Here is a 24,704-nt window from a genome sequence, read left to right on the forward strand (position 1 = left end):
TGACCACATAGATTTCTTCCATGACAATCTGTCCCTAACCTGGTCCTTCAGCTCTTCCAATGGCGCCTCCATCACCACTGTAACAGAGTCCATCCACCTTGCAACTAGTCATCCTCTTCTTCTCTTTCCTTCCACTTTCCCCAGCATTACAGCCTTCTTCAGAAAGCTAGGTCCCTGGTGGGTTAGCACTTTGTTTAAATTCTTTTGTCCCTTAAGAAAAGCTTGTGTTTTCAGCTGCATATGCTGGTACACCTTGAGCATTATAGGTATCATTTTGCTCCTATTAGCAACAGTATATGAAGTCTGCACATCAGAAATCAAGGACACAATTGTGTAAGGGATCAGTTCAGGCCATCAGCAAGAGAAAGTTCTCTCTTCCTTGTAACATGCCATTTGGGAGAGAGCTAAATTACACAAAGAAAAAGAGGAAGGTCAGAGAGGAAAGAAGAAAGGATGGCTATCCATCTACTCCTTGTTTTAGTTCCATCTACCATTCTGAATAGGTTCTCCTGGGGGAATACAGTTCTCAATAGGAAAAATAAAGGGAACCCCCACCCCTAAGTAAACTGACAAAAAGCTTCATAAGATTGTGTATGGAAATGTGTGCGCCTAAACCTTCTGGGAGGATTGTTTTCTTGGAACGTGCATTTAGGATCTTTGTTTTGGTGACTCATATTCTTATTTTCACTAGCAGACTCTAAGTTGTACCTGGGCTGTAAGGAACTATTTGATAAAAACAATTTCCTAAGTCTTTTTCCACAGTTGCATGTATCAAACATCTTCCTTTGTTTTCCATCTAAAGGGTCAGTTTTCCATAAGACTGCAGCAAACACAAATATCACTCCTCACAAATGATGCCTGTGCCAGATAGTGGGGTGAAGAGATTAAAAACAATAAACATGTGGAGGTGTTACAGGGATAACTTCATCTGCCGTATGTAACTGGTGTGGGATGTTGTCATTAAATGGGAGAACTGTAACCTTGCATTTGTGATCAGTTAACTGCAGAGGCTTCAATCATACTGGTTGCATTTTTAATGCTATCAGTAATATCAGTGTTTCTCAACCTTGGCAACTTTAAGATGTGTGGACTTCAACTCCCAGAATTCCCCAGCCAGCACAATCATTAGTCAATACCAGTTCTGGTTGTAACTGAGGAGCATTTGATCCATTTATATTCCACATTAGGTATTTAAAATCCATATTTATACCAAAAACTTAGAAAAGTCAATACCTGTAGTGCTTAATGTGGTAGTCTCCTCTTCAGTTTCTTGTGTCTGTTGCTTATGGCCCTTTGTCACTTCCATTTGTATTTCTTCCAATTCCCCTTTAAACATTCCTAGAAATTCTCTTGCTTTTTGGACTGAGTTCAGTCTGAACTCTGTTGTTTAAAAGTGAAGATCACTCCTTCCAATTTATCCTATCAAAATGGTATCTTTTTCTGTTTGAATTTGTCAGTAAAAAAAGTACTCTTTTCATTTGTGCAATATTCTAACTGGAATTTCTTTAAGTACAATCACATCTGCATTTTTAATCTACAGTCTGGTAGTAAAATCCTGCTGCAACACTTGATCTCTGGTCTTCTTTCTGATAAAGTGCACAAAAATATCCCTTGGTACATTTCTGAATTTTGCAACCGCATATTGATTCTATAGACTTTGTCAATTTCTACTTCCATATCATTTTCATCCCATTTCAGAAAGTTTGCTAAAGGTTGTACAACTTTTTTTCTGGTGTCTTCTCCAGGATCCTCTGGAACTGTTCTGAGTTCAAGCAGAATTCTTTTTTTCTCAATTCCAGTAACGCCAGATTGTCTAAGTCCTTTTCCATATCTCTATTTATTATTTCTGTTTTACTTTCTAAAATTTCCACTTTGTCATTGTTTAACTTCTCCTATACGTTGCCCTGTAGAATCTTTTTTTTGTAACGTCTTTTTTCATCTCCTCTTTCATCTTTACAAATTTCTTTCATTCTCACCTCAAAAGTAACCAACTCAGTTTTAATAGATTTGACAGATTCAGATCTGCTTTCCCATCTCTTCAAAAAAAAATTTGTAATATTTCTGGAGTAATTCCCTTTTCTGTTGGTTGTTCTGATGACCTTCTTCTTCCCTCACCAGGCTTTTCTGGTGGTCACCATTCTTTTATTTATAATCCAGAAGTAAATGTAAGTAAATTACAAAGATGAAAATAAAAGGCAGGCTACTTCATTTCCCCCCACCCCCCTTTTGCCTTCTCTATACCCTTAAGGTTTTAGTCCAATCTGTCTTTCCATAGTTTTAATGACGCAGTCTGTCGTCTCCTGTTACACTTATCTCCTTATTTTGTAAATTCCACTAATTATCGTTTCCCTTTGATGTCAGACAATCAACATTCCCAGGAAAGTCTGGTTTGTTTATTTAATTAATTCCAAATAATGCCAAAAACACTTTCGCCAAAATATTAATCTTTCAAATTTATACAATCCCCTTTATCCATTTATATCTTTCTTGGTCAAAATCTCATTAAGCTATTTGCTGTTGTTTTAAAGTCTTTTAAAAGTATTATTTCCTCTTTGTTTTACTTTCTGTAATTCAGAAAGAAGTCTAACTCACCCAGAGGCTGTTTTCTTTGTCCCACTGTTTTCGAAGACTTTTCAACTTTTCAACTGTAAATTGATTATATCCAAAAGTGATAAAGAAAGTGAGGGTTTAAAGGAACTTAGTGTCCTTTAAAAGGCTGCGCTTGCATGTGTGAGCAAGCTGTTTCTCCCTTGACCCCCTGCCGATCTACTCATGAGAAAACCACAAGACTTCCATCCCATGGTCTCCTTAAGAGGAGCAGCAGTCCAAGGTGCAGGTGGGCAATCTCTCAGTCTCTCCTTTATCTAGAAAGACTTTGTTGGCCAGAAATCACCACCAGCTGCTGTTCACTTCCAAAGTGCCATCTCTGCTCCTTTGGAGACATCTGGTCTACCATAGAACTTCATCCAGAAGCACTGGGTTGTCCTTGAAGACTACTGAATTTCTGTAAGGCCTTAAAAACTTGGCTCTTTCCCCAGACATTGGGCCAGGTTGTTGGAAGAGCCCATCTTACAAGGGTTGGGAATGTGTGCTTAGCCTTGGGTGTACTATGTTCTTTGCTATTTTTATTTTTGTTGGGTTTTTTTTTTTCTGTTTTAAGCTTATGTTACCCTCCTCCTGCCCCTGGTTGCAATTTGGGAGGTGGGTAGCCATATAAATTGATTAAATAAATTTAAAAATCCCAGACTATAAATGATCTTTATCAAATGAAGAGTATTTTCTTTATGCCACAGTCATAGCTTTCAATGGGAATTAGCTATTGACTTCCTCTTTGGAACAGTGTTCTTGTACGGACTGAGTACCAGCAAGATGATGCTGAAATATTATGTGGGCACAACACAGGTACTAATTTGATAATTGCCCTGATTACTTTCCTTGATGTAGGAATGTACATGATAAATGTGTCGTGGTTAAAGATCTGCTGACAGGTGTTATAACTTTTTTCTAAACATAGAGGCTGTGAGGGAATGGTTGGATGAAGGACGCGCTCGAGGAGATAAGCATTCCCACGCTCCTGTTGAGGGCTAAGGGAAGGCTCCTCAAGCGCAGCCTTCATCCAGCCATTCCTTCACAGAGGCCATAAAAATGGATCTGATGCAAATAACTTAAAAGATTTCCAGAGAACTGCCTTGCTTAAGAATCTGACTTAGGAAAGGTTTCCCTGAAGCATTTCACCTGCTGTTGAAAAAGAAGCAAAATATATACAATATAGAAGGCCACCCATGAGAAGAAATTCAGAAGAGTCCATCCCCATTCAAAAAGTGTGGGGTTATAAACCCATTGCAGCAATACCTAGCAGCTCACTACCCAACTCATCCATTTGGCATATGCCCAACTGTGTGTGTGTGCACACATGTACAGAGATCCTCTGATAGAGCCTGCACAAGTGTATGAAGAACCCCATCAATGCTGGCTAAGTACATAGAGAAAAAGTAATTGTGCTGTGCATATTGGTGCCAAACAGACCTTACAAGTTTAATAAAATGACCAAAAGACTTGCAATCTATCATTTTTCGTAAAGATGTCACATGCCAAAATAGCAGTGTATAAAGCATAGTGTGTGAATTTCCATTAGTTTACTTGCATTTGGTACCACACAGGTTAATATATATATATATATGCATTTAGCTAGGATTTAACATGATGCTAAATAGCTAGTTTTATGCAGAGATTCTAGCAATTTTCTTGGGTCAAATATGGAAACTAACCAAGAGCTCTTAGAATCCATCTCAAATTGAGAGGCGAGCTTTACAAGACCCTGAATTCTCCTCCAGCTCACACTGAAAGCTCCTGAAGAATTCCCAGTCCTCCCCATCCTGCACATCTTTGCTATTCTTTCCAATCTCCAAATGTTGCCTGACCACCCCATTCCCTTCAACTGGTAGATATGCAGGAGCAGCAACCGCAATGATTGGTTGACAAGCAAAAAATGGGAAGAGGTTTTTTCCCTTCCTTGTCACTGTTGCCCTGCGAGTTTAGCCTGAGTGAGGAAGGTTATGGGAAATAAAGTTTTCCAAAGACTCCTGCAAGGAAAAATAAATTACTTGAAGATAACCACTCTGGGTTGCAGAATTTGTGAATTAGCTCTGCTCAATTCTGCAAAATATTTCTTTAATGTCCAGTCTCAAAACCCAAATTAAGAATAAATAATCTGTCTCCTCCATTCAGAAATCAGATACCTTTCAGTTAAAGGAAGGCCCAGTTAACAATGAGATTCTTCATTTTAGCAGAGGTTAAAGTGGGGTCTGGAAGCACCCTCTCTAATGCTGTTTCAGAGAATTCCAAGTCCTTCAAATCTCCAGAGAGAAGTCTTTCTAGTTTGATCCCATCATCTCAAAGTGATAGGGAACATCTTAGAAAGAATTCAGGAATGGAATCAGGTGAACCACAACCAAGTATCTGAAAGTTCTCATGGAACTGTGCTGCAAAACATCCACCCATTAGCGTCCTGCCTTCTGTACAAAAGAGGTGATCTGTCCGTGTGGCTATGTCATCTTTGAAGTTGCTTTTTGGATACTAATGAAACCGTAGACGACTTCTGTTTGGCATTTTTCAGTGCACCAAGCAGTTGCAGAGAGGTAGACTGCAACAGCTGTTTCTTTACAGCTTTCCCTTTACCCATCAACTCTCGCATTTTCTGCATCATCTGCTGCACTCGACTATCCCGCAGCCGTAAGAAGAAGTTCTCAAATTTTGCAGTAGTCGGTGAGTTCATTTGTAAGAAGTTCTCCACTTTTGCAGTAGTTGGTGAGTTCATTTGTAAGAAGTTCTCCACTTTTGCAGTAGTTGGTGAGTTCGCTTGGGGTTCAGGAATCTTTTTCTTTTGCCAGATATTAGCAGGCCCTGCTATAATCGGTAGCAGAGGGGAGACGGCAATTGCACCCTGGAGTTTCGGCTTCCTAGGACCGAAGCCAGAAGGAAGAACAAAAAGCTGCATGATAGGGGTGGGCTGCAGGGGATACTGTCCAAGAACAGCAGAGATTGGGACAACAGGCCAATGAGCAACATTGCTAGGAGGGGATAAATGAGCAGGTTTTTTAGGGGTGGCAGGCTTGGTCAATAGAATGGATATTTTGGAAGCAGTAGAAGATGAGGAGAAAGGGAGAACAGAACAGGGTTGATTAGTAGATGTGGCTGTGGGAGTGACAATGATGATGGAACTAGAAGGTGCTGAAGTTGGGCTACTGGCTGGGGCAACAGTAGTGGCAGGGTTTGTGGGAATAGATGGTGTTGCCACTTCACTGGTGGCAGGCTCAGATGAAGATACTGGGACAACTGATACAGAAATACTTGGGGTGGCAGTCATAACATTGGAGGTGGAAGGAAGTGTAGGTACAGGGCTTGGAGAAGGCTCAGTAGCCAAAAAGGTAAGGTGCTGGGAAAAGGACTCATCCATCATTGTGGGAGTGGTACTCGTAGATGATATTGCCGCTTCAGTGGTGGCAGGCTCAGATGGGGATACTGGGACAACTGATACAGAAATAACTGGGGCGGCAGTCATAGCACTGGAGGTGGAAGGAAGTGTAGGGACAGGGCTTGGAGAGGGCACAGCAGTCAAAAAAGTAAGGTGCTGGGAAAAGGACATATCCGTTGTTGTAGGAGTAGTACCAGTGGTGGTAAATAATTCAGGAAAACTCTGCTCGGCTATCACTGCATCAAGGCCGGTGAGAAGCTCAAGCAAGGATTCTGAGTCAGTTGTGATAGGAGTAGAAGACGTGGGATCCAGAGGTTCCATAGAGGCAGTAACAGCAGAAATAACAGTGGGAAGTTCAGGAACGGTTCCAGTGGCAGTGGCTGGAAGAGTCGTCGTCATGGCTTCTGTTGCTGCTGTGGGAGTGTTTGATGCCGAGGTGACAGGTGCAGGAGGTGTTTCGGTGGTAGAGAGAGTGGTGGGGAGAATGCTGATAAGCAGTGTCTCTTGTAGGGTAGATGATGATTCAGTGTCTCCAGGTTCTTGGTTGGTGTTTTGTGTTGTTGCAGGGGCTTCATTGATCTTATCTGGACATTGAATCCGCTACAGAGGAAAAAAACGCAAAGCAGAAATCACACCTTTGGGCTGTTAAGGTTTTGCTAAGCTACGGTCCCTCTGATTTTCTTCTGCATGAGAAAAGACTGCTCTGGGACATCTCTAGAGGGGTTCTAAAGTGCTTTGTCCAGAAATGTCAAGTGCTTCTGATTGTGCTCTCATTTCTTTATTGACTTCTTGCTTTCAAGCATTTCCCTTTCTCCACTCATGAAGCAAACCGTAAGTGATTCAGGTCCCCGCCAGTTTCCTATCCCTTTAACAACTGAAAGGCAGGAACTCACGAGGCACAGGTTTTGTCAGCCTAGGGATCCAGGGGTGGAGGACACTTTCCTGACTGAACTATGTAGCTTTGCAAAACAGAGGACTTCTGCCATGGATAAAATGTAGAGCCTGGAACTGTCCCCAAGGGGAATGACCAAGACATGTTGGGGCCTGCAGCACTTCCTCTTGGTCTTTGTTCTTTTCTGTTTTTAAAAACATTTTTCTGCTTTTTGGAGTCAGATTAGGTATGGTAATAATCTCATTAGCCTTTGTGCAATAGTAATGTTCGAAAAAAGGGAGTAATGTATTTCAAGAGGAAAACTTCTATTAGTACCAGTAAAAGCTTTCTTTCCAATGTAAACTGCAGATGCAGGACAGCTGGTAGATGTGTACATGTGCGCGCGTGTGTGCACACATGTAAGATCATAACAATGGCTTTATTTATTGTATTTATATAGCTGCCCATCTCACATAAAGTGATGCTGGATTAAAGAAAGTCGCTACTTATTTTTCTAAAATTAATGCCAAAGTGAATGCCATAATCAATTTCACCTCTAGCATTCTCCTTAATGGCATCCCATTATTTATCCTCAAGGCAGGTATCTTACTTGACTTGATAATATGGCTGACCTGACCCCTTGCTTGGCAATCCTTTCCTGTACTTCTTCCCTTCTCTCTCATAAAAAAATCGGATTTCCTTGAACCCTTGTCATTCAGAAAGCCATTATTTATTAGCAAGTGCCCTTGGTAATAAATGGGCACTTGGACTCATTCCCCATGAGCAGAAAGTGATGCTTGTGCATAGCATGGAGAGAATCACCTTGGGAGCCAGTGATGCAGAAACTGGCATCTCCTCCTGACTGCAAATGTGATGACGCCATGGGGAAACACTGTTGTTCAGCATATATTCTGCACACACAAAGTTATAAGCTTAGTTTCTGACATTTTTCAGGAGATCCTAGACTAAGCTTCTCCACATTGGTGATTCCAAAGGAGCAGAGAGTACAATGGTCAGTGATGATGCTGATCCAGAATTCTGAGACATAAGTGCCGCTACTCATGTAGAGGCAGAGAGAGCATCTGGGCACCCTCCAGATATATGGTTTTCAACAACAGAATGGTCAGTGCTGAGAATTCTGGGAGCTGAGGTCCATGCATCCAGAGTGACTGTAATGGTATATGGGAATGACCTTGGGAGACAGGGGAAGAGCTGCAGCCAGGGGAACAGTTGGATAAGAGGCAGCTTAGCCCACAGCAGGAATGTGGGCATGGCAAACATCTCAGAAGGAACCCTCCCTAGTTTCTTGGGCTGTAAACATGATGGGGGAGAAATGTACTTTCAGGCTTGCAAGATTCTATTAATGTGTGCTTCATTTAGGTGGTGTTCTTGTTTGGACCACCTCGCAAGGCTGACAGTGGTCCAAGTTTAGTAAACAATACTGGATCAGAATAGATAAATATCAGTAAAACAATTTCCTGTATTCCTATTCTAATAGTATAATTCTTTATCCAGGATCAGAGGAATACTGGAGATATATTAGAACTCTGAGATACCTAGACCATTTTGGTGGAATGGGGTGGTGAGAATTTTCAGCTCCTGCCATAAAGAGTGTTAGATTGCAAGGTCACGCCCACTAAAAAATAGACTAGACAAGTGTAGGATGGTGAGGCTGAAACATGGGGATGAGTGAGAAGTAGATGGAGTCTTATCACCCATGCTATGCAGCTGATGGAGGAGTTGGAGCGCTGGATACAGATGGCTAAGGTCTCAGTCTAGATACCCTACTCACCCACATAACTAGACTGACCATCTTGGAAGTAAAACAAATAAATGCATTGAAAATCCTATTTACTCAATGAGCAAATGTTCTCAATAAGGCCTAGCTGCTTCCATTCCCTTTTCTGTTGCTATTCCTGTGCTGGACCTTATCTTTTCCCTTCAGTGAATCTTTCTGCCCATTCTAGTTCTAACACTAAAAGTGCTTTCTATGCAGATTACTGGAAAGAAATGCCTCAGATCAACAAACACATGCTTGTTCCTTTTCCTTACCTTCACAAAATACTTCTTCAAGGTGCAGCGATAAAAAGTGAGGGTGCAGAAGTCTGGAAAAGTGGGCATTTCTGCCAAGTCAGAACATACAGGCCCTAGGAAAGAAGCAGAGGGTTAGAGAAAACTTACCAAGGCCTTCAGGTTACTTCCATTAATTTTCACTGAGCCCCAGTATATACCACAATAAACACTGTTGTACCATTATAGTCTCTGCCAGCTTTTGAGAATTCAACTGAGTGGGCTTTGGTTTCCCTCCAACTTCTGGGTTACCAAATATTAAAGCAATTCCATGACGTCCTGCCAGGTTGCAACTTCAACATCTGTGCTGGATTATTAAATATGCAACTGGCTTCTTCAAGCTGTGAAAAATTGTGTTGAAGGAACACTTATCCAGATCTTTTGGAAAGAAGCCATTGGAAAGTTCTTGGCACTTTATAACATTTGATTTCTTTACAAATACAGTGGAGGCACAGCTTTTTTTTCAGATCAGCTTGGTCCTTCAGGGGAACATCAAAGGCCACTCTCTACTTTTGTTTAGGCCTAAACAAAACCTATATTTTATTTAATTTGAATTACAATAAACATACATTAGTTAATTCAGTTATGAATGAGTGTGTATACCTAACACTCTTGTACTTATTAATTTTCCCCTTCTGACACTTTAAATTTCCTAGGAATTATATGTGTGAGGCTTTGAGAGTTTCAGAAGGCATGCAACCCTGCTGGCATTTTCGCAGAATCCCCCACACCATTCTATCATCTTTCCCAGAGCCCAAATTTGTTCATTTGTTTGTTTGATTTAGGAGCTGCCTGACTCCAGACTGACTCTGGACAGCTCACAATATAAGCAATATAAAAATAACAGTCTACATAACAGTAAGCAGATGACAAACTCAATAAAACAAACATCATACAGCAACAAGAGCTCCAACCACCCTACCCCAAGACCTGGGAGAACAGCCAGATCTTTAAGTCCCTCCAAAATGCCATCAAGGTTGGCCTCTTACTCAAAAGTCAATCTGCCTTTTGTTTTCTTTTGCATTCGTCCTGTGACCATAGACAACCTGCATGAGACATAAGGATGAACCCTATTCTGCCTTATTTGCTCTCTTTGGGGACTCCTGGCAGTAATTGTGCTGTTCACTTAAGTGAAGGACTAGAGTAACAGTTTTGACCTCTTACAGCTAAGAGATTCTAAGCTGAAGAAAGCCTTTTGAGGTCAATCTAGTCCAATCCTCTTCCTCCAATCTTACAAAGATATCTTACTTTAACCATAAAACAGTGGATATTGTTGCTAGCTGACTGTGTCAGCAAACCTTTAAAATAACTTAGCTAATGGTGATTATCCTTCCTCCCCACAGATCATTCCCTTTCCTGTCTGTAGTTAGTAGGGTGAAAGATCCACTGTATAGTATATAGGGCATAAATAGGCTCTACTTTACTATTATCTGTATAGATAAATTTTAAAGATACATTGCAAATCTCTAGTTTGCATTCTCGTATCTTTCATGCTAAGGAATGAATATGAATGAATGAATGAATGAATGAATGAATGAATGAATGAATTCACACACACACACATACATACATACATCAACGAGGCATTCAGATCATACTCAGTAAATCAGTTCTGAGAAGAAACACATGAACATGTATGGGTTGCCTCGCGCTGGCATTGGAGATTAGTTTTTATCTTACTTATTACATATCAGTGAAAATGATAGCAAGAAGAATCTGCCATATAGGTTTGGCAAAAATTATTTTAACTGCCTTGCAAGAGAGCCACAGACTTGCATAAATCTAGCTCAGGCTTTCCAAGTTGAGCTTTAATAAGCTTAAAAGGGAAGTAAGACAATTCTGTAATTGCAAGAACTGTGCTGGACTTTACCTTCTGGGACGATTCCATGATTTTCATATAGGTCTAAAGTTTGGATCAAGGCATTCTGGCAGCCGTACATGGTTCTTAAGAAGCAAACTGCACTGACTCGACGTGGACTGTTCAGGGTTTTGAAGAAATGGTCATATTCGGCATCTGAGAGTGGCATGCCAGCTAGCGATGGATCTTGTATCTGTATGTCTGTTGCAAGAAGCCATTTTGAGAGTGCTGCGTAAGACAAACAAGGACAAGAGGTATTTACATTGCAAGTAAAGAGACTTTGTTCTGCATGGCTTTAGGAATATTATTCATCAGTTGCACTGAGCTGCCAAGAATCGATCTTCTCTCTACTTACTGTGCTGGAATGTAACTTTGGCCCTGGAAATGGGATGAATGAACCTACACAAAACCCAACCCCAAACAAAGACCTACTAGAAGACCTCCAAGGTCCCCTTCCAACCCTATGATTCTGTGAATCATAGAATGCCTTAAGGAAGATATTTCAGGAAAGATTAGTCAATCCTGGGAAAGGAGAAAGTGTGAGAAAGAAACTCAGAATAACCCTGCCTTGATTTTGCTGAATATAAGATGTGGTAGCGAGAGACTGATTTTGTTATAATATCCTACAACTTTGAAGAACATTCCTGAAATCACTGCTGTTCCTCTTTCTTGACTTTGCCTACTTCAAAAGACTGACCCTTGCTTGGAAATAAGTCTCTCCAAACTGCAGGAGTGTGAGAACAGCATTCATTTCAGGAAGTGAAGCAGAACTGGGAAGACAGGCACACTATCCATTTGGCTATTCCTCTCCTCCACCATTCATTGATCTGTTCTATCGAGAGTGCCAAAAGACCAGCTTTACTGTGTTTCTTTTCCCAGTTAACCTCTTTCTTTTGTTATAATAAAGACTGTGTAATTTGAAGGATTGGTGCCTGATTTTGTTTTCCTTTTCCCTCCTCATCCTCTATTCTTTTTGTAATATATATTTTAGATGATAATCCTACCCTGCAGGCTTTGCCTTGTTTGTTGTTATAACTGAGAGTCTACTCAGTTCCTTTACTGCCATGTGAAAATGCTTTAACACAGCAGTAATTATACAGAACACAGAGCACACACACACACACACCTACACAAAACCCAACCCCAAACAAAGACCTACTAGAAGACCTCCAAGGTCCCTTCCAACCCTATGATTCTATGATTGAAATTCAGCCTAGTTTAAACCAGGAAACTATTGACCCTGTCAAAACTGATGTTAAAACCTCTGCCTCCTCTCTAATCTTTCTGCAAGGAGTGGGCTACCAAGGTTTATAAGAATGCTGAGCTGTCCAGGAGCTTTCAGTGATTCCACTCTCACTGAATGCATTTGTTTCTTTTCTTTTTTTCCCTTACTGTAAACATATAGTAACATTTAACATTTTTGACCTTCCAAGGACATCTTTTTGTGTAATAAAAGAGTACTCAAAATTCCTGAAAAGAAGATTCTCTTGTCTTGGTCTAATCATGGGAGCAGGGGTGTCCTCAAAGGATAGTCAAAAAGTCAAAATGCTAGCCACGACGGTGCAATCAAAGCTCCACCCAGGAAAGAGGAAAATCAGACAGTAAGGAAGAGGTTAGATTAATGTTCTAACTCACCGCAAGCAAGGAGAACAAGAATGGCTGAATGCCACCTCATTTTCTTGGTGGAGTCTTTGGGCACAGACCTGTTCTAATGGAGGAACCATGAGCAGGTATGCAGATAAAGGAAAGGTCTCCAGCTCTTTCAATCTCTACCTTATTCTGCTTGCCAGGTGGCATTTTGGTTCAGACATATTGGAGGGAAAAGAGAAAATAGCGTGGGAAGGATGAATGAAGAAGAGCCACCACAATAGGCTAGGTCACAAAAGATGCTTGTGACATCACTGGGTGGCAAAATTCTTTCCAATATACTTTGCTTAAAACAGAGCTAATCCTGCCATTAAGTGGCATAAGTCAACTGCTTCAGATAGTCCTGGCAATCTGTTGGCTGTCCTGTATAAACTTTTTAGTGATTCCCTTCTGTCAGAGGAGAAAGCTCTCTATGTCACATAAGGTCATGAGTGCATAAATTATATTGCTTGAGTATTATGGAAAACATTACCTAATCACCAGTGTTGAAGTAATATGCAGCTACTAATCCAGCAGGCTTCTCTCGGGAGTTTTGGGCTGACAAAGTGATTTGACTGTCTCTCGGTTTCATGGCTCTGAATAGCTTTGGAGCCACTTATGGAAGAACCACAGACCATGGTAATGTATGAATTTAATCTGTTTCAAATAGGACGTGATTACTACTGTGTGTTCCTTCATATTAACTGAGGCTTTATTCAGTCAAACAAACTTTAATGCAACCCCATTGTTAAACCCGCAAGGACAAACTTTAATTGGTGGCTGAAAGCCAATCATTTTCAAACTGCTCAATTATGACACATTACTGTAACAAGGCGTGAAAAATAAAAATATAAAAGAGGGAAATAAGCATGTTTCATTGCCAAAAGGGAAGAAAAAATGAGCTAAGTGGTAGGGCATTTATTGCACATAAAATGTTTGTCAGTTCCTAATATGAAAGCAGGCATTAGCTAGATGTCTCTCACTCTGAGCCATACAAGTTTGTAAAATTAGTTTCTATAAATCTACATTCTTACAATTGGAGTTAATGCAGGATTCTCAAATTCACAACCCATGTGTCACATATGGCCACTGAAATACTTTTTTGTGGCTCACAATACTTTGTAGTCACTAAGACCCTGTTCAGTTTAAGATTAGTACTCCCAGAAAATCCTATACAAGATTGTCAGGCAGTGGATCTGCAAGGACTTAGAAACAAACAAGATTATTACCAGAAGCCAGCATGGATGCGCTAAAAGGAGGTTGTGCCAGACAAATCTTACTGCTTTCTTTGACGATGCAATTAGATCAGTGGACCAAGGGAATGCTCTGTAGTATACTTAATCTTCAGTAAAGTATGATAAAGTAGACCATGACCACCTTCTTGATAAACTGGAACAATATGGGATGGACGATCCCACTATCAGATGGATTCACAGTTGGCTGAATAAATGTTGCCAAACACAGTCCTTAATGGGTCCACGTCCACATGGAGGGAGATGTGCAGTGGGGTACCTCAGGGTTCTGTCCTGGGCCCAGTACTCTTCAACATCGTCATAAATGTCTCAGATGAGGAGATAGGAGGGATGCTCATAAAATTTGTGGATGACACAAAGCTGGAGACATTGCTAATACCTCAGAAGACAGGCTCAAGGTTCAAAAAGTAACTTGACAGATTTGAATGCTGGGCCCTATCCAACAAAATGTTGGCCAATGGTGAGAAATTTAAGGTTCTACACTTAGGCAGGAAAAAACAGGTGCACAGAAGAAGACAGGTGGTACCTGTCTCAGCAGTAGTACTTGAGAGAAGGATCTGGGTGTCCTAGAAGACCACAGATTAAGCATGAGCCAGCAATGTGCCCCAGCTGCAGTGTGCCAATGCAGTTTTTGGCTGAATCAACAGAGGTATAGTGTCAAGATCATGGGAAGAGATAGTACTGCTCTATGTTGCACTGTTCCGACCACATCTTGAATACTGTGTCCAGTTCTGGTCAACACAATATAAAAAGGATGCCGAGGAACTGGAAAAAGTGCAGAGAAGAGTGACAAAGATGGTAAGGGGCTTGAAGGCTAAATCCTATGAAGAGTGGTTAAAGGAACTTGTTATGTTTAGTCTAAAGAAGAGAAGGCTAAGGAGAGACAGGACAGCAGTCCCCCAATGCATACAAGGATGACACAGGGCGGAGGGTGTGGATTTATTCTCTGTAATGCCTGAGGGTAGGACAAGATCCAGTGGGTAGAAAACTTTACAGGGGGAAATCCAAACTCAAATTAAGGAGAAATATCTTGACTAGGAAAGCTATTAAGCCTGCTTCCTAGAATCATCGATGCTCCAATAGTTGAGTTTTTCAAGTAAAGTTTGGACAGTTGTTTGGAATGATATGAAGATTTTTGTACAGGGCATTGCATTGGGCTAGAAGACCTCCAAGGTCCCTTCCAACTCTATGTTTTCAAAAGGTCAGGGCACCAATGGTCTCATATACATGCAAGCTGGGCCATAGGAAGCACTCCAGGAAGAGGAGTGGTACAACAGCTCTTTCAGCCCCACCCAGCACGTCTCCTGACTATAGTGGTGGCCAGTTGGCCAGGATGTGCAGTCAGTGCCCCAAGACTTCTCAGACTGAACTGCTCTGCCCTCCTGAACCCAATACCTGCTCTTGTACTCCATGGTGGGTGTTGTTTCTGAAGCAATACTGGGCAAGGCCAGCAAGGAGAGAAGGCCTTGGCAGAGAAGATGGGCAAATAGGCTGGGGCCATCCAAGGGAAGGTAGGAGGAGGGCTGGGACTGGCCTCCTTGCTGCAAGGATGTCTCTGCCTGACAAGGAGCAGGGAAGACAGCCAGCAAACCAAGTACAGGTAATCCCTGGGTTAGGAATGCCCGGTTTAAGGACACTGAGTTAAGAAGGGAGCCTACTGTAGCAAAATTTGAGTTAAATACACAATGGTTCAAGTTCATTATATAAATATACTTATACAGTATTATACAATAATACTGTTCTGGCTTACATACAACTTCGACTTAAAGACAGACCTTGGGAATGGAACTCCTTCTTAAACTGGGGAATACCTGTATCCCACAAGCTCTTGGCCATAAGGAAGTACTGAGCCAGACAAGGAGAGAAAAGAGAAAGCAAGTGAAAAAAAGACCAAAGGAAAGATACTTCTCTCTGCTCATCAAGTTGACAAACGAGAGACAGTTGCCATCATGAATAATGAGGATTAAGTCAAGGAAGCAGAGAAGCAACTTTCCAACACCACATTCTACCAACTTCTCTCCTCCGATTCCATAACAAAATATTCGGGAGATGTACACAATCCGATTAAAGAATTTCCTAGATACATACAGGAATGTATCTAACTGGAAACACCCCAGGAGCCCCAACCAAGCATCTTCCACCTACTTCCCAAAATACATGAACCAGGCAACCTGGGCTGTCCCATTGCCTCAAGCACTAGAACTATCACAGCTGGAACTTCAGGTTTCATTGCCTCTGTACTCATCTCTTATGCCACCAGCACTCCCAGCTACCTAACAGACAACACAGACTTCTTAAGAAAACTGAACTCTATAGGCAATCTCCCTAACCACAAAATCTTAGCCACCATGGATATTGAGGCACTATATACCAATATTCCCCACACACATGGATTTCAAACCATCAAAGAACATCACTGTCAATGCGAAACAGCACACTTTGAAGCCAGACTGTGTGACTTTGTATTCACTCACAACTACTTCACCTTTGGCGATAACATATACTTGCAAATCTGTGGCACAAACATGGCTCCTAGTATGCCAACATGTTCATGGCTGTCCCAGAACAACTCACTTTCTTAACTTACCCCCTGAAGCCCCTCCTTTACTTGAGAGTCATTGATGACATTTTCATCATCTGGACCCATGACTTCCACCCAATGAGATCAACAGGCAAATCAGTAGAGCCAGATCAGTTCCCAGGGAGGATCTCTTAAAAGACAGAGCACAGAAACAGAACAACAGAACACTACTGGCTGTCACCTACAGCTCAAACTGATTATTAATAAGCTACAGCTCATACTGGACAATGACACTGCACTTTCTCAGGTACTGGGCAGCAGGTCCATACTGGCAGACAGACAACCCAACCTGAAGCAGATTCTCCAAGCAACAAGAAACAACCTAACAATGACATAACATGGAAACCAGACCTTGCAAAAAACCTAGATCTCTATTTTGCCTCCACATGTACCTCAATGGCATCATCGCAGGCCTCTACAAGATTAGAGATGCCTTCACGTGCTCTTCCTCCAATGCGATATATGCCATCATCTGCTACCAATGCCCCTCTGGGTTCTCCATGGGACAAATGGAACAAACTTTGTGCAAAATAATTAATGGATACAAATTTGACATCAGGACTCAAATAAGGAGAAAGTAATATCAGAGCATTTCAAATACCCAGAACAATCCATTACAGATCTCAAACTAGCTATTTTGGGGGGGGGGAAAAAAAACTTGAACAGCACTATTGGGGGAGATATTGTTGAACTCACATGGATCAAAGGGTTTCAGGCACCCTCAAAAGGGCTCAAAAAACCCAAAGGGTACTTAACACATTACAAATGTAAAGTACTTGCAATCTGTCTCCTATGTATCCTGCATCTGCATAACCAGCCTGTCTTCCCCTCTCTTTTCCCCCCTCACCCTAATTTAAATGCTACTTCAGCCTAGCCACTCTATGCATCTGGTGAAGTGAGCTGCATCTCATGAAAGCCTATGCCTTTTAGTAAAATTAGTTAGTTGGAAAAAGTACTACCAGACTTCTGATGTTTTGCTACCTAATATGGCTCTCCTACGAGAAGAAAATTAGATGTTTTAAATGGGTTTACTGTGGTGATTGTTGCATTCTTTCTTAAGAGGGTTCTTGTCACAGACTCCATAGTAAGTTATAATTTCATAACCGTCGAAATTATAACTCTGTTTAATACTCATATTTCTCCATTTTGCCTCCTTCCCCACTCTCTGCCTAAGTCCCTCTTCTTCCCGTTTGCTGCAATGTCTCCTGGGACTTGTGGTACAGTGATGTTCCTCTTGTTGTGATTATGAATTGTGCTATTTTATTGCATATTCTATTTCGGTTTTTAGTGTTGGAGCACGAATTACTGGATACATTATGGTGTTGATTGTATCTGTTTGTATTATTTAAAAAAGGGAAAACGAAAGCAGGATTTGGGCAACTCTTAATGGGGTGGGTTTTCTAAATTTTATATTAGGCAAGATCTTGGAAAAAAATACGTATCAACCCAATAATAAAATCAAATATTAATATTCTGATTAACAAAAAACGTTGCCAACTGAAGGGCCAGAGCGAAATGGCTGTTTCACACTTTTGTGTTGTAGTTGTTTTGCTGTAAAACCTTTTGAAAAACAATACACTGATTTTCTTCATTTTTGATTTGCTAGAAACTTTTCTATCAATGTATGAAAAAGATTTGGTGTTGTGGCCCTCCAGCTAATGAGCTAGTCCTCTCATACGGCTGTTGTGATGATCTGAGTCTGATACCTCTGACCTCAGGTGAGTGTAGTTTACTTCTATTTAAAAAGTGATGCGTGCAATGCACTATCTGTATATACACACACACATCAGAAATATGTATATTTCTGCACGGTGCAATAAAAGTATTTTACATATGTCAAATTAACCAATAATCAGTGCAGATGTCCCAGGCTCCTATGTGCATACAAGTGCACTCTAGGCAGATCTGTTCAGAAATAAGCCAGCACGCAGTGAGGACTGACCCTCGAGTAAATCTATCTTGGATGCAAAGCCCCTCAAACTCAATGGAACTGAAATGCCCACTGGACTCAAATTTCGCAGTAGCGCCCCGGCTTCGCTTTTTGCAACGCTACAACTTCTTGCACGTTTTGCAACCGGCATTAACAGTTCTTCGCGCGCCCAAGCGCCTTCTGAACGGGCCGCACAAAGCCAACCGGAAGTGGGGCACAACGCGCGCGCGCGCTGGACAAACCGCCCTTCTTACCGCTGTCCCCCGATTGGTTTAGGAATGGTTACGTATTAAGCGGCGGCAGGTTTTCTAGCCAATAGCAATCGGGCGCGCGTGTTTAGCGGAAAGTTCTAAAAACGGGGAGGGGGTGTTTGTTTTCGCGGGACCTCTTTTTTTTTTTGCCGGTCAGGAGGGGAAGCCTCTGACGTCATCTCGAGGAGAGGGAGGTGGGCCGGCGGGCGGAAGTGCTTTGCGATCAATTCGAAGTCACTTCACTTTCAGAGGAAAGGGAATAGAGGGGCAGCAGGGGCGTAAGGTAGGTGGCGCTATCGGGGAGTTTCGCGGAGATCCTGGGGAAAAGAGGGAGCTTTCTTTGATCAGTCGCGGGCATGTTGGAAGTCAGGTTCAGTTTACCCCGTAAGTTTCACCGGGAAATTGCAGAAGAACCAGAAAACTTTCCCCAACTTGTCTTTTCCCGATGTGCGGGGACTACCTCTCCCAAAATTCCCAGCCAATTTGAACTATAGACTCTCTTAAATGTGCTATAATTTGACATTTATTGGGAGTCAGGTGGTCTGTTTTTTTACTGGTGTAATGTAGGCCGTCTGCTGGCCTAGATTATAGTTGATAATTATAGTTAATAATATTAGTTGACGAGAGCATAGAAAGCACTTGCTAAAACAATGAGATAAATAATCTAAAGAGCCAGAAAAATGAATCATCAAAGTACAAAACAATAAAAAAGCTCAGATCTTAGCAGATTTAGATATAATTCCCACAAAACAGGCCCTATACTGGTTTGGAAGACTAAATCCTTGCAGGGATCAATACAGTTAGATTTATTGAGAATTGCAGAGAGCCAGTTGGGTTCTCCATGTGTGCTTGTCTAATATTTTCTTTCAGAGTTATGCTAACAGTTACATCTGTCTTAGGAACTTGTTGTACGTCTTTTCCCCCCCTCCAGGCAGGAGATGGCTGAAGAAATTGAAGAAAAGGTTACAGTGAACTTTCCCTTTCCTTATACACCATATCCCATTCAAGAGCAATTTATGGCTAAACTTTATCAGGTCTTGGAGATGGGGAAGATTGGCATATTTGAGAGCCCAACTGGCACAGTAAGTCTCTTTTTTATTTTCACACACGCACACACACACACACACACACACACCCCTAGCCTTTCTGCTATAAAGGTAGAAGTGTAAGCAGGGAAGTCCCCAGGTTATGGTGAAAAAAGTCCAGATAGCAGCCATGACAGTGTGATTGAAGCACCATTTATTTTTCATGGGCAAGGCATCCATCTTGACTTTTTTAACCATACCCTGGGGATACCCCTGAGTCTAAGCATTGGGGTGAAAAAGGAACACCTTGCAATAGGGGGCAAACACTAAGGTGGGGGGGTGCTTTCCACTTGCTATCTAATATGTGGCAATTGCAACTTTTGCCTAATTAGCAGCCAGCCTACAGATATTTTGTTAAAAATGGGACAAATTTTAAAAGGTTCTAGAATTTTACTTTGAATTCTACTGATAGTGAGATGGGCAGTATATAAATTTGATTTATAAATAAATGTTAACATCCTGCTTACATTCTGGTATAAAAGTATATCTCCACTCCCTCTTCTCTGTTTATTTATTAAGGGTAAATCATTAAGTCTGATTTGTGGTGCTCTTTCCTGGCTCCGAGATTTCGAAGAGAAAAAGAAACTGGAGGAGTCCCGGCTATTAGCAACTGAAATGACTGCAAAAGATGAACTCAGGAAAAGCAGTACAAAGCTTTTAGACAGCCAGCCAATGACCAATGAACCAGACTGGATAATGCAATTTGTGCAGGAGAAAAAAGAGTGGGAAATGATACACAGACTGAAGGTAAAAATAGGCTGTTTATTGGTCTTGCTTTATTCAATCCTGATGATGAATTCATAGATGTAAATAGAAAAGAACGTACTACAGACACTTGCCCCATTGTAACTTCCACTCTTCCACTTTTTGCGCATGCTGTATTTTAATAAAAAGAGCAAAATCAAATGAGGAATCATCAGATATGATACTCTAAGAAGAAAATGGCATCTAAAGAAAATAAAATTGACACTTGATACTTCAAAAACTTACAAATGAATGTATTTGGCAGCACTCCAGTACTTCATAAAAAACTAAAATATATTCTTCCCATCCTCAGGTAGATGAATAAAATATAATGGTGGTATGTGGGCCCTTAAAAATAGCAAAAGAGTTGCAGTTATAATTAAATAATGTTTAGTAGAGGATATAGTGCTTTTAAATTAGACAAAATCTGGTCTTCCTTTGTTTATCTAAAGACTTGCTTATGAACAGATCTCATTTTACACTGAGATCATTTTAAAATGAGAAATGTAAGATTATATCTGTTTAAAATGCAATTGAGGCCTACCTTTGCCTGTCAAATATTTGACAATACATGCATTGTTTGGAACTACTGTAAAGATCCATTAAATGTTATATATTGTTGGGTAATTTTACACAAATATTTATGATGGCAAATTTCAGGATCCAGGTGGTTGAGCTTTCCATGCAATTCTCTGATTTCTTTAGGAAGAGCAGATCAGGAAGAAGAAGCGAGAAGCATGCCTTGAGCAAATTCGACACAATGTGAAATTGAAATATGCGTCTAAAAGGAAGGTGAGCATTTCCAGTGCTGTGACTGAAGTTTTACAGAGCCCTGTAAAATAATTTTCCGAGAAATCAAATTGCAGATTAATGGCATGGAATGAAAAAAAAATTGATCCAAGGTTATCTTATAGTGCCTCAAAGAAAACTACATGAACAATGTATGAGTTTAGGATTAAATGGATAAATGAGTTAATCTGTAGTTAGATAAGAATTGCTGTGTTGGATCTGGTTTCTGTATTGATTTTTCAGGTTTGCAGTGACTGCACTTATTGTAGGCATAACATATTAGACAAGTATTGAGAAATTCCAAAAATAACAAATTATATAGATATATTTTCCCTCTGATCTCCCACGTGAACTGATTCCTCACTGAGAAAGGTAGGAGCTCAGAAGACTCCCTACCTTTCTAGGATGATGGACTACTTGGCTTGCATTGACGGATGTTTTCCTTGTCTTTATCTCAGCGGATGGACGAGGAAGAGGCAGAGCACCTGCTTCAGCTCAGTAAGGACATTTTACCTTCCCCAGCTAAGCCTGGTTCTTTGGAGGTTTTAGATGTGAACGAGGAAGATCTGATCCTTACAGAATATGAGAGCGATGAGGAGCAGAAAATAGGAAATAGGTACGAATGGTAGTATGACCATAAGAGGTTGAAGCAAGGAGTTAAAGTCTCCAGGGAAGCCTGCCTGTCTGCCTGCCTATCTCTCTCTCCCCCCCCCCCCAATATATATATCTGTTGCAAGTTTTCTAGAAAAGTTGGGCCATGAAAGCGGTTGGGTTAGGACAAGAGTTCAGCTCGATTAGGTATTCTATCAATTTTGCCTCCCCAAGAGGTGATGGAATCTTCCAGTTGTTCAATCACGAAGCCAAAGTTGGGGTGGATGGGTAGGACCAGTAGAAACTGCTGGCTTAGCTAGGTGTTCTGGAATTTGTCGTTTAGAAGGTGTCTGATTGGGCAAGGCTAGTATATGGCAAAAATGTTTCTGAGAGGCTACTAAAAGAGTTGCTTTTCTGTTTTCACTCTTTAGGTTAAGTGGAGTGGATAGTGACGATGATGACCTAGAGGAAGAGCATGTTACAAAGGTGAGTTTCAAGGGTATTTGTTTCTTCCTACACCCGTTCCAGGGATGCTTTGCAAAACCAACCGTGGGAATTAATATACAACTGTTTGAACACCTTCTTTTCCTCATTCCACACCCTGCCAATTTTCCTTTATCTGTCTTATTCCTTTCCTGTCTGTCAGTTAAAATTGGATAATGCCCTGTCTCTTTTTAAAAGATGTAGTTAAAACAGGGATAGCCAACTTTTTTGAAAGGAATCCCCGAAGCAGCTTAATATCACATTGCCAATATTTGCTGGCAAAATATGGAACTAAGTGATTCAACATTTGTAATTTTCTTTTGCCTGGTTAAATGGTGCATCAGTGGTCAAAACAGGTATTGTCTGAAACAAAAACATCATTCTAGGCAAGACATTCATTTTTATCACAGAAATTCTCCCCAGCAATGACAGTTGTAGTTTCTCTCATTTTAATATGTCTTTTTTAAACTTCATTCCATGTCTTTACATAGTTATTTTGAAATAACATAATTCATATTTGTCATAGTGATTCCCAGTTATTTTACTTCCTTCTCAATCTTAAAACCCGTTTTATTCAGCAATTCTGTTTGATCTTCTATTTTCATGTTTTTTGTTAATATGCTGTCTTCTATTTGTATAAGCTGTCTTCTATTTGTTGATCTTAAAACCTGCTAATGCACCAAATTCTTTTAGTTTTCCCATTCATGTTTCAATTCCCTTTAAAGGATCTTCCAAAACCAACACCAAGTCGTCTGCGAAAGCCCTTAATTTATAAATTTCTTTTTTAATCTTTACTCCCACAATCTTCTCGTTTTGTCTTATATCAATAGTTAGTATTTTGAGAATCAAAATAAACAAGAGAGGAGACAGTGGGCATCCCTGTCTTGTTCCTTTTTGTATCTCACAAGGCTTTGTTAGATCTCCATTAACAATTATTTGGGCTTTCTGTGAAGTGTAAATCGATCTTACCCATTTTATAAAGTTCTCTCCAAAATTCATATCTTCCAAAACCTTGAACAAGAAAGCCCAGTTCAAATTGTCAAAGGCCTTCTCTGAATCTAAGAAAATCAGTACGGCTTGTTTTTCATTATTTGCTCCAAGTATTCTAAAATGTCCAACACATTTCTAATATTGGCCTTTAACTGTCTTTTAGGAAAAACCCACATTGACGCTCATGAATAAATTCTTGCAAAATTATTTTCAGTCTATCAGCCAGAAACCTTGTAAACAACTTGTCATTATTCAATAATGAGATCGGCCTATAGTTTCTTGTTAAAGTCAAATTGTGACCCTCTTTAGGTATTAGTGCTATATTGGCCTCTTTTCAGCTCTCTGGCATCTTTAAAGTAGAGTTCATCATATTTTGTAAAGGTGGTAAAAGTTCACCCTCAAAACATTTATAGTAACAACCTGATAATCCATTTGGTCCAGGCACCTTTCCTGGTTTAATCTTTTTTATAGCTTTATAAACTTCCCTTTTTGTTCAAGGTCCATTCGTAATCTGTTTCTGTTCCTCTGTAATCCTCGGTAGATTTTGTTTCTTTAGGTACTCATCTGTTTTCTCCAGAGAGATGTCACTTGCTTTATACAAGTTGGAATAATATGGATGAAATGCTTTTTGTATGGCCACACTATCTGTTAATACAGTATCTCCCTCTTGTAATTTCAATACCATTTTCTTTTTGTAATTTATATTGCCAACCATTTCCTCGGTTTGTTTGCCAAGTCAAAGTTTTTTTTGTTTTACATAGTTCGTTTTTATTTCCATTTCTCTAACTGTTAACATAGATAACTGTCGTTGTAAAAGCTCAATTTGTTGAAAAATATTTAATCTTCTCTGGAAATGTTTGGAAATTATTCTTCTTTTCTCTTTATCTCATCCAAAATAGCTTGTGTTTTTTCTTGCCTCTTCTTTTTGAGTTCACTATTATGTTGTATAAAATAACCTCTGATAAAAGCTTTACTTGCATTCCAAACCATTATTAAATCAGTACCTTTATCTAAATTTTTGTTGTGGTTGAAGCACAGCCATGGGTCCACAGAAAAGTTGTCCACCCCTAAGTTAAAATCTGTTATGGGCCTCAGCTAATTCCTTGGCCAGACTTAGACTTGTTTGCTGGAATGTAGTCGAAGTAGGACAGTTTATTACTTTCTCAAAAATTGCTCAGATAATTCCTGTGCCCCAAGAGGACAAATTACTTTCTGAGCAGGTCTTCCAGAGACTTTTCTGTAAACTTGTACAAACTGAGAACAAGAGAGAACAGAGTCTGTATTGCTGTGAGTCCCAGGCTGGATCTGTATGAATAGGATTCTGGTGTCTTCTCGCACTCTTTTGCAGATTTATTACTGCAGCCGGACACACTCCCAGCTGGCTCAGTTTATCCATGAAGTTCAGAAGAGCCCTTTCGGTAAGGAGACTCGTCTGGTGTCCTTGGGCTCTAGGCAGGTAGGTACCTTCCTCAAAGGAATTCTGACATTCCCCAAGGAACCGTAGCCCAGGAACCGCCACCAAAATTAACAAGTTTGTGTTTGGTTTCTCTGTCTCTCCCCATAATGTTTTTATTCCCATGCAGTCCATTTTCCCTCTGTTACCAGACT

General features: G+C 40.5%; 2 protein-coding genes across 6 annotated transcripts in view; one reads left to right on the plus strand and one right to left on the minus strand.

Annotated features, from left to right (window-relative positions):
- Positions 1 to 2,384: 2,384 nt before the first annotated feature.
- LOC112540291 (uncharacterized) lies at positions 2,385 to 11,728 on the minus strand. 2 transcript variants are annotated; one of them, XM_088141212.1, is made up of 3 exons: positions 9,097 to 11,728; positions 8,898 to 8,992; positions 2,385 to 6,574 (listed from the first exon to the last, which is right to left on the minus strand). In XM_088141212.1, the coding sequence occupies exons 2-3, from the start codon at positions 8,964 to 8,966 to the stop codon at positions 5,051 to 5,053; spliced, it is 1,593 nt and encodes a 530-aa protein (XP_087997338.1). In that variant the 5' UTR covers positions 8,967 to 8,992; positions 9,097 to 11,728; the 3' UTR covers positions 2,385 to 5,050. The 2 variants fall into 2 exon arrangements, with proteins under 2 accessions (XP_087997338.1, XP_087997337.1); XM_088141211.1 differs by having other exon boundaries at positions 8,898 to 11,728.
- Positions 11,729 to 12,910: 1,182 nt separating this feature from the next.
- DDX11 (DEAD/H-box helicase 11) overlaps positions 12,911 to 24,704 on the plus strand; it is a 34,088-nt gene continuing 22,294 nt past the window's right edge. The window contains exons 1-8 of one of the 4 annotated variants that reach the window (XM_088141213.1): positions 12,911 to 13,038; positions 17,840 to 17,951; positions 19,346 to 19,496; positions 20,019 to 20,246; positions 20,949 to 21,035; positions 21,491 to 21,648; positions 22,055 to 22,109; positions 24,445 to 24,552. In XM_088141213.1, coding sequence (XP_087997339.1) covers positions 19,353 to 19,496; positions 20,019 to 20,246; positions 20,949 to 21,035; positions 21,491 to 21,648; positions 22,055 to 22,109; positions 24,445 to 24,552 — 780 coding nt within the window. In that variant the 5' untranslated portion in view covers positions 12,911 to 13,038; positions 17,840 to 17,951; positions 19,346 to 19,352. Of the gene's footprint in view, positions 13,039 to 17,839; positions 17,952 to 18,558; positions 18,698 to 18,729; positions 18,799 to 19,345; positions 19,497 to 20,018; positions 20,247 to 20,948; positions 21,036 to 21,490; positions 21,649 to 22,054; positions 22,110 to 24,444; positions 24,553 to 24,704 lie in introns of those variants that run through there. The other 3 variants (XM_007425092.4, XM_088141214.1, XM_088141215.1) reach the window with 3 other exon arrangements.

This window comes from Python bivittatus, unplaced genomic scaffold (genome assembly GCF_059951505.1).
Source record: "Python bivittatus isolate LINGU-HERP-01145 unplaced genomic scaffold, Pbiv_v1 ctg000330_np1212, whole genome shotgun sequence".
Classification (NCBI taxonomy): domain Eukaryota; kingdom Metazoa; phylum Chordata; class Lepidosauria; order Squamata; family Pythonidae; genus Python; species Python bivittatus.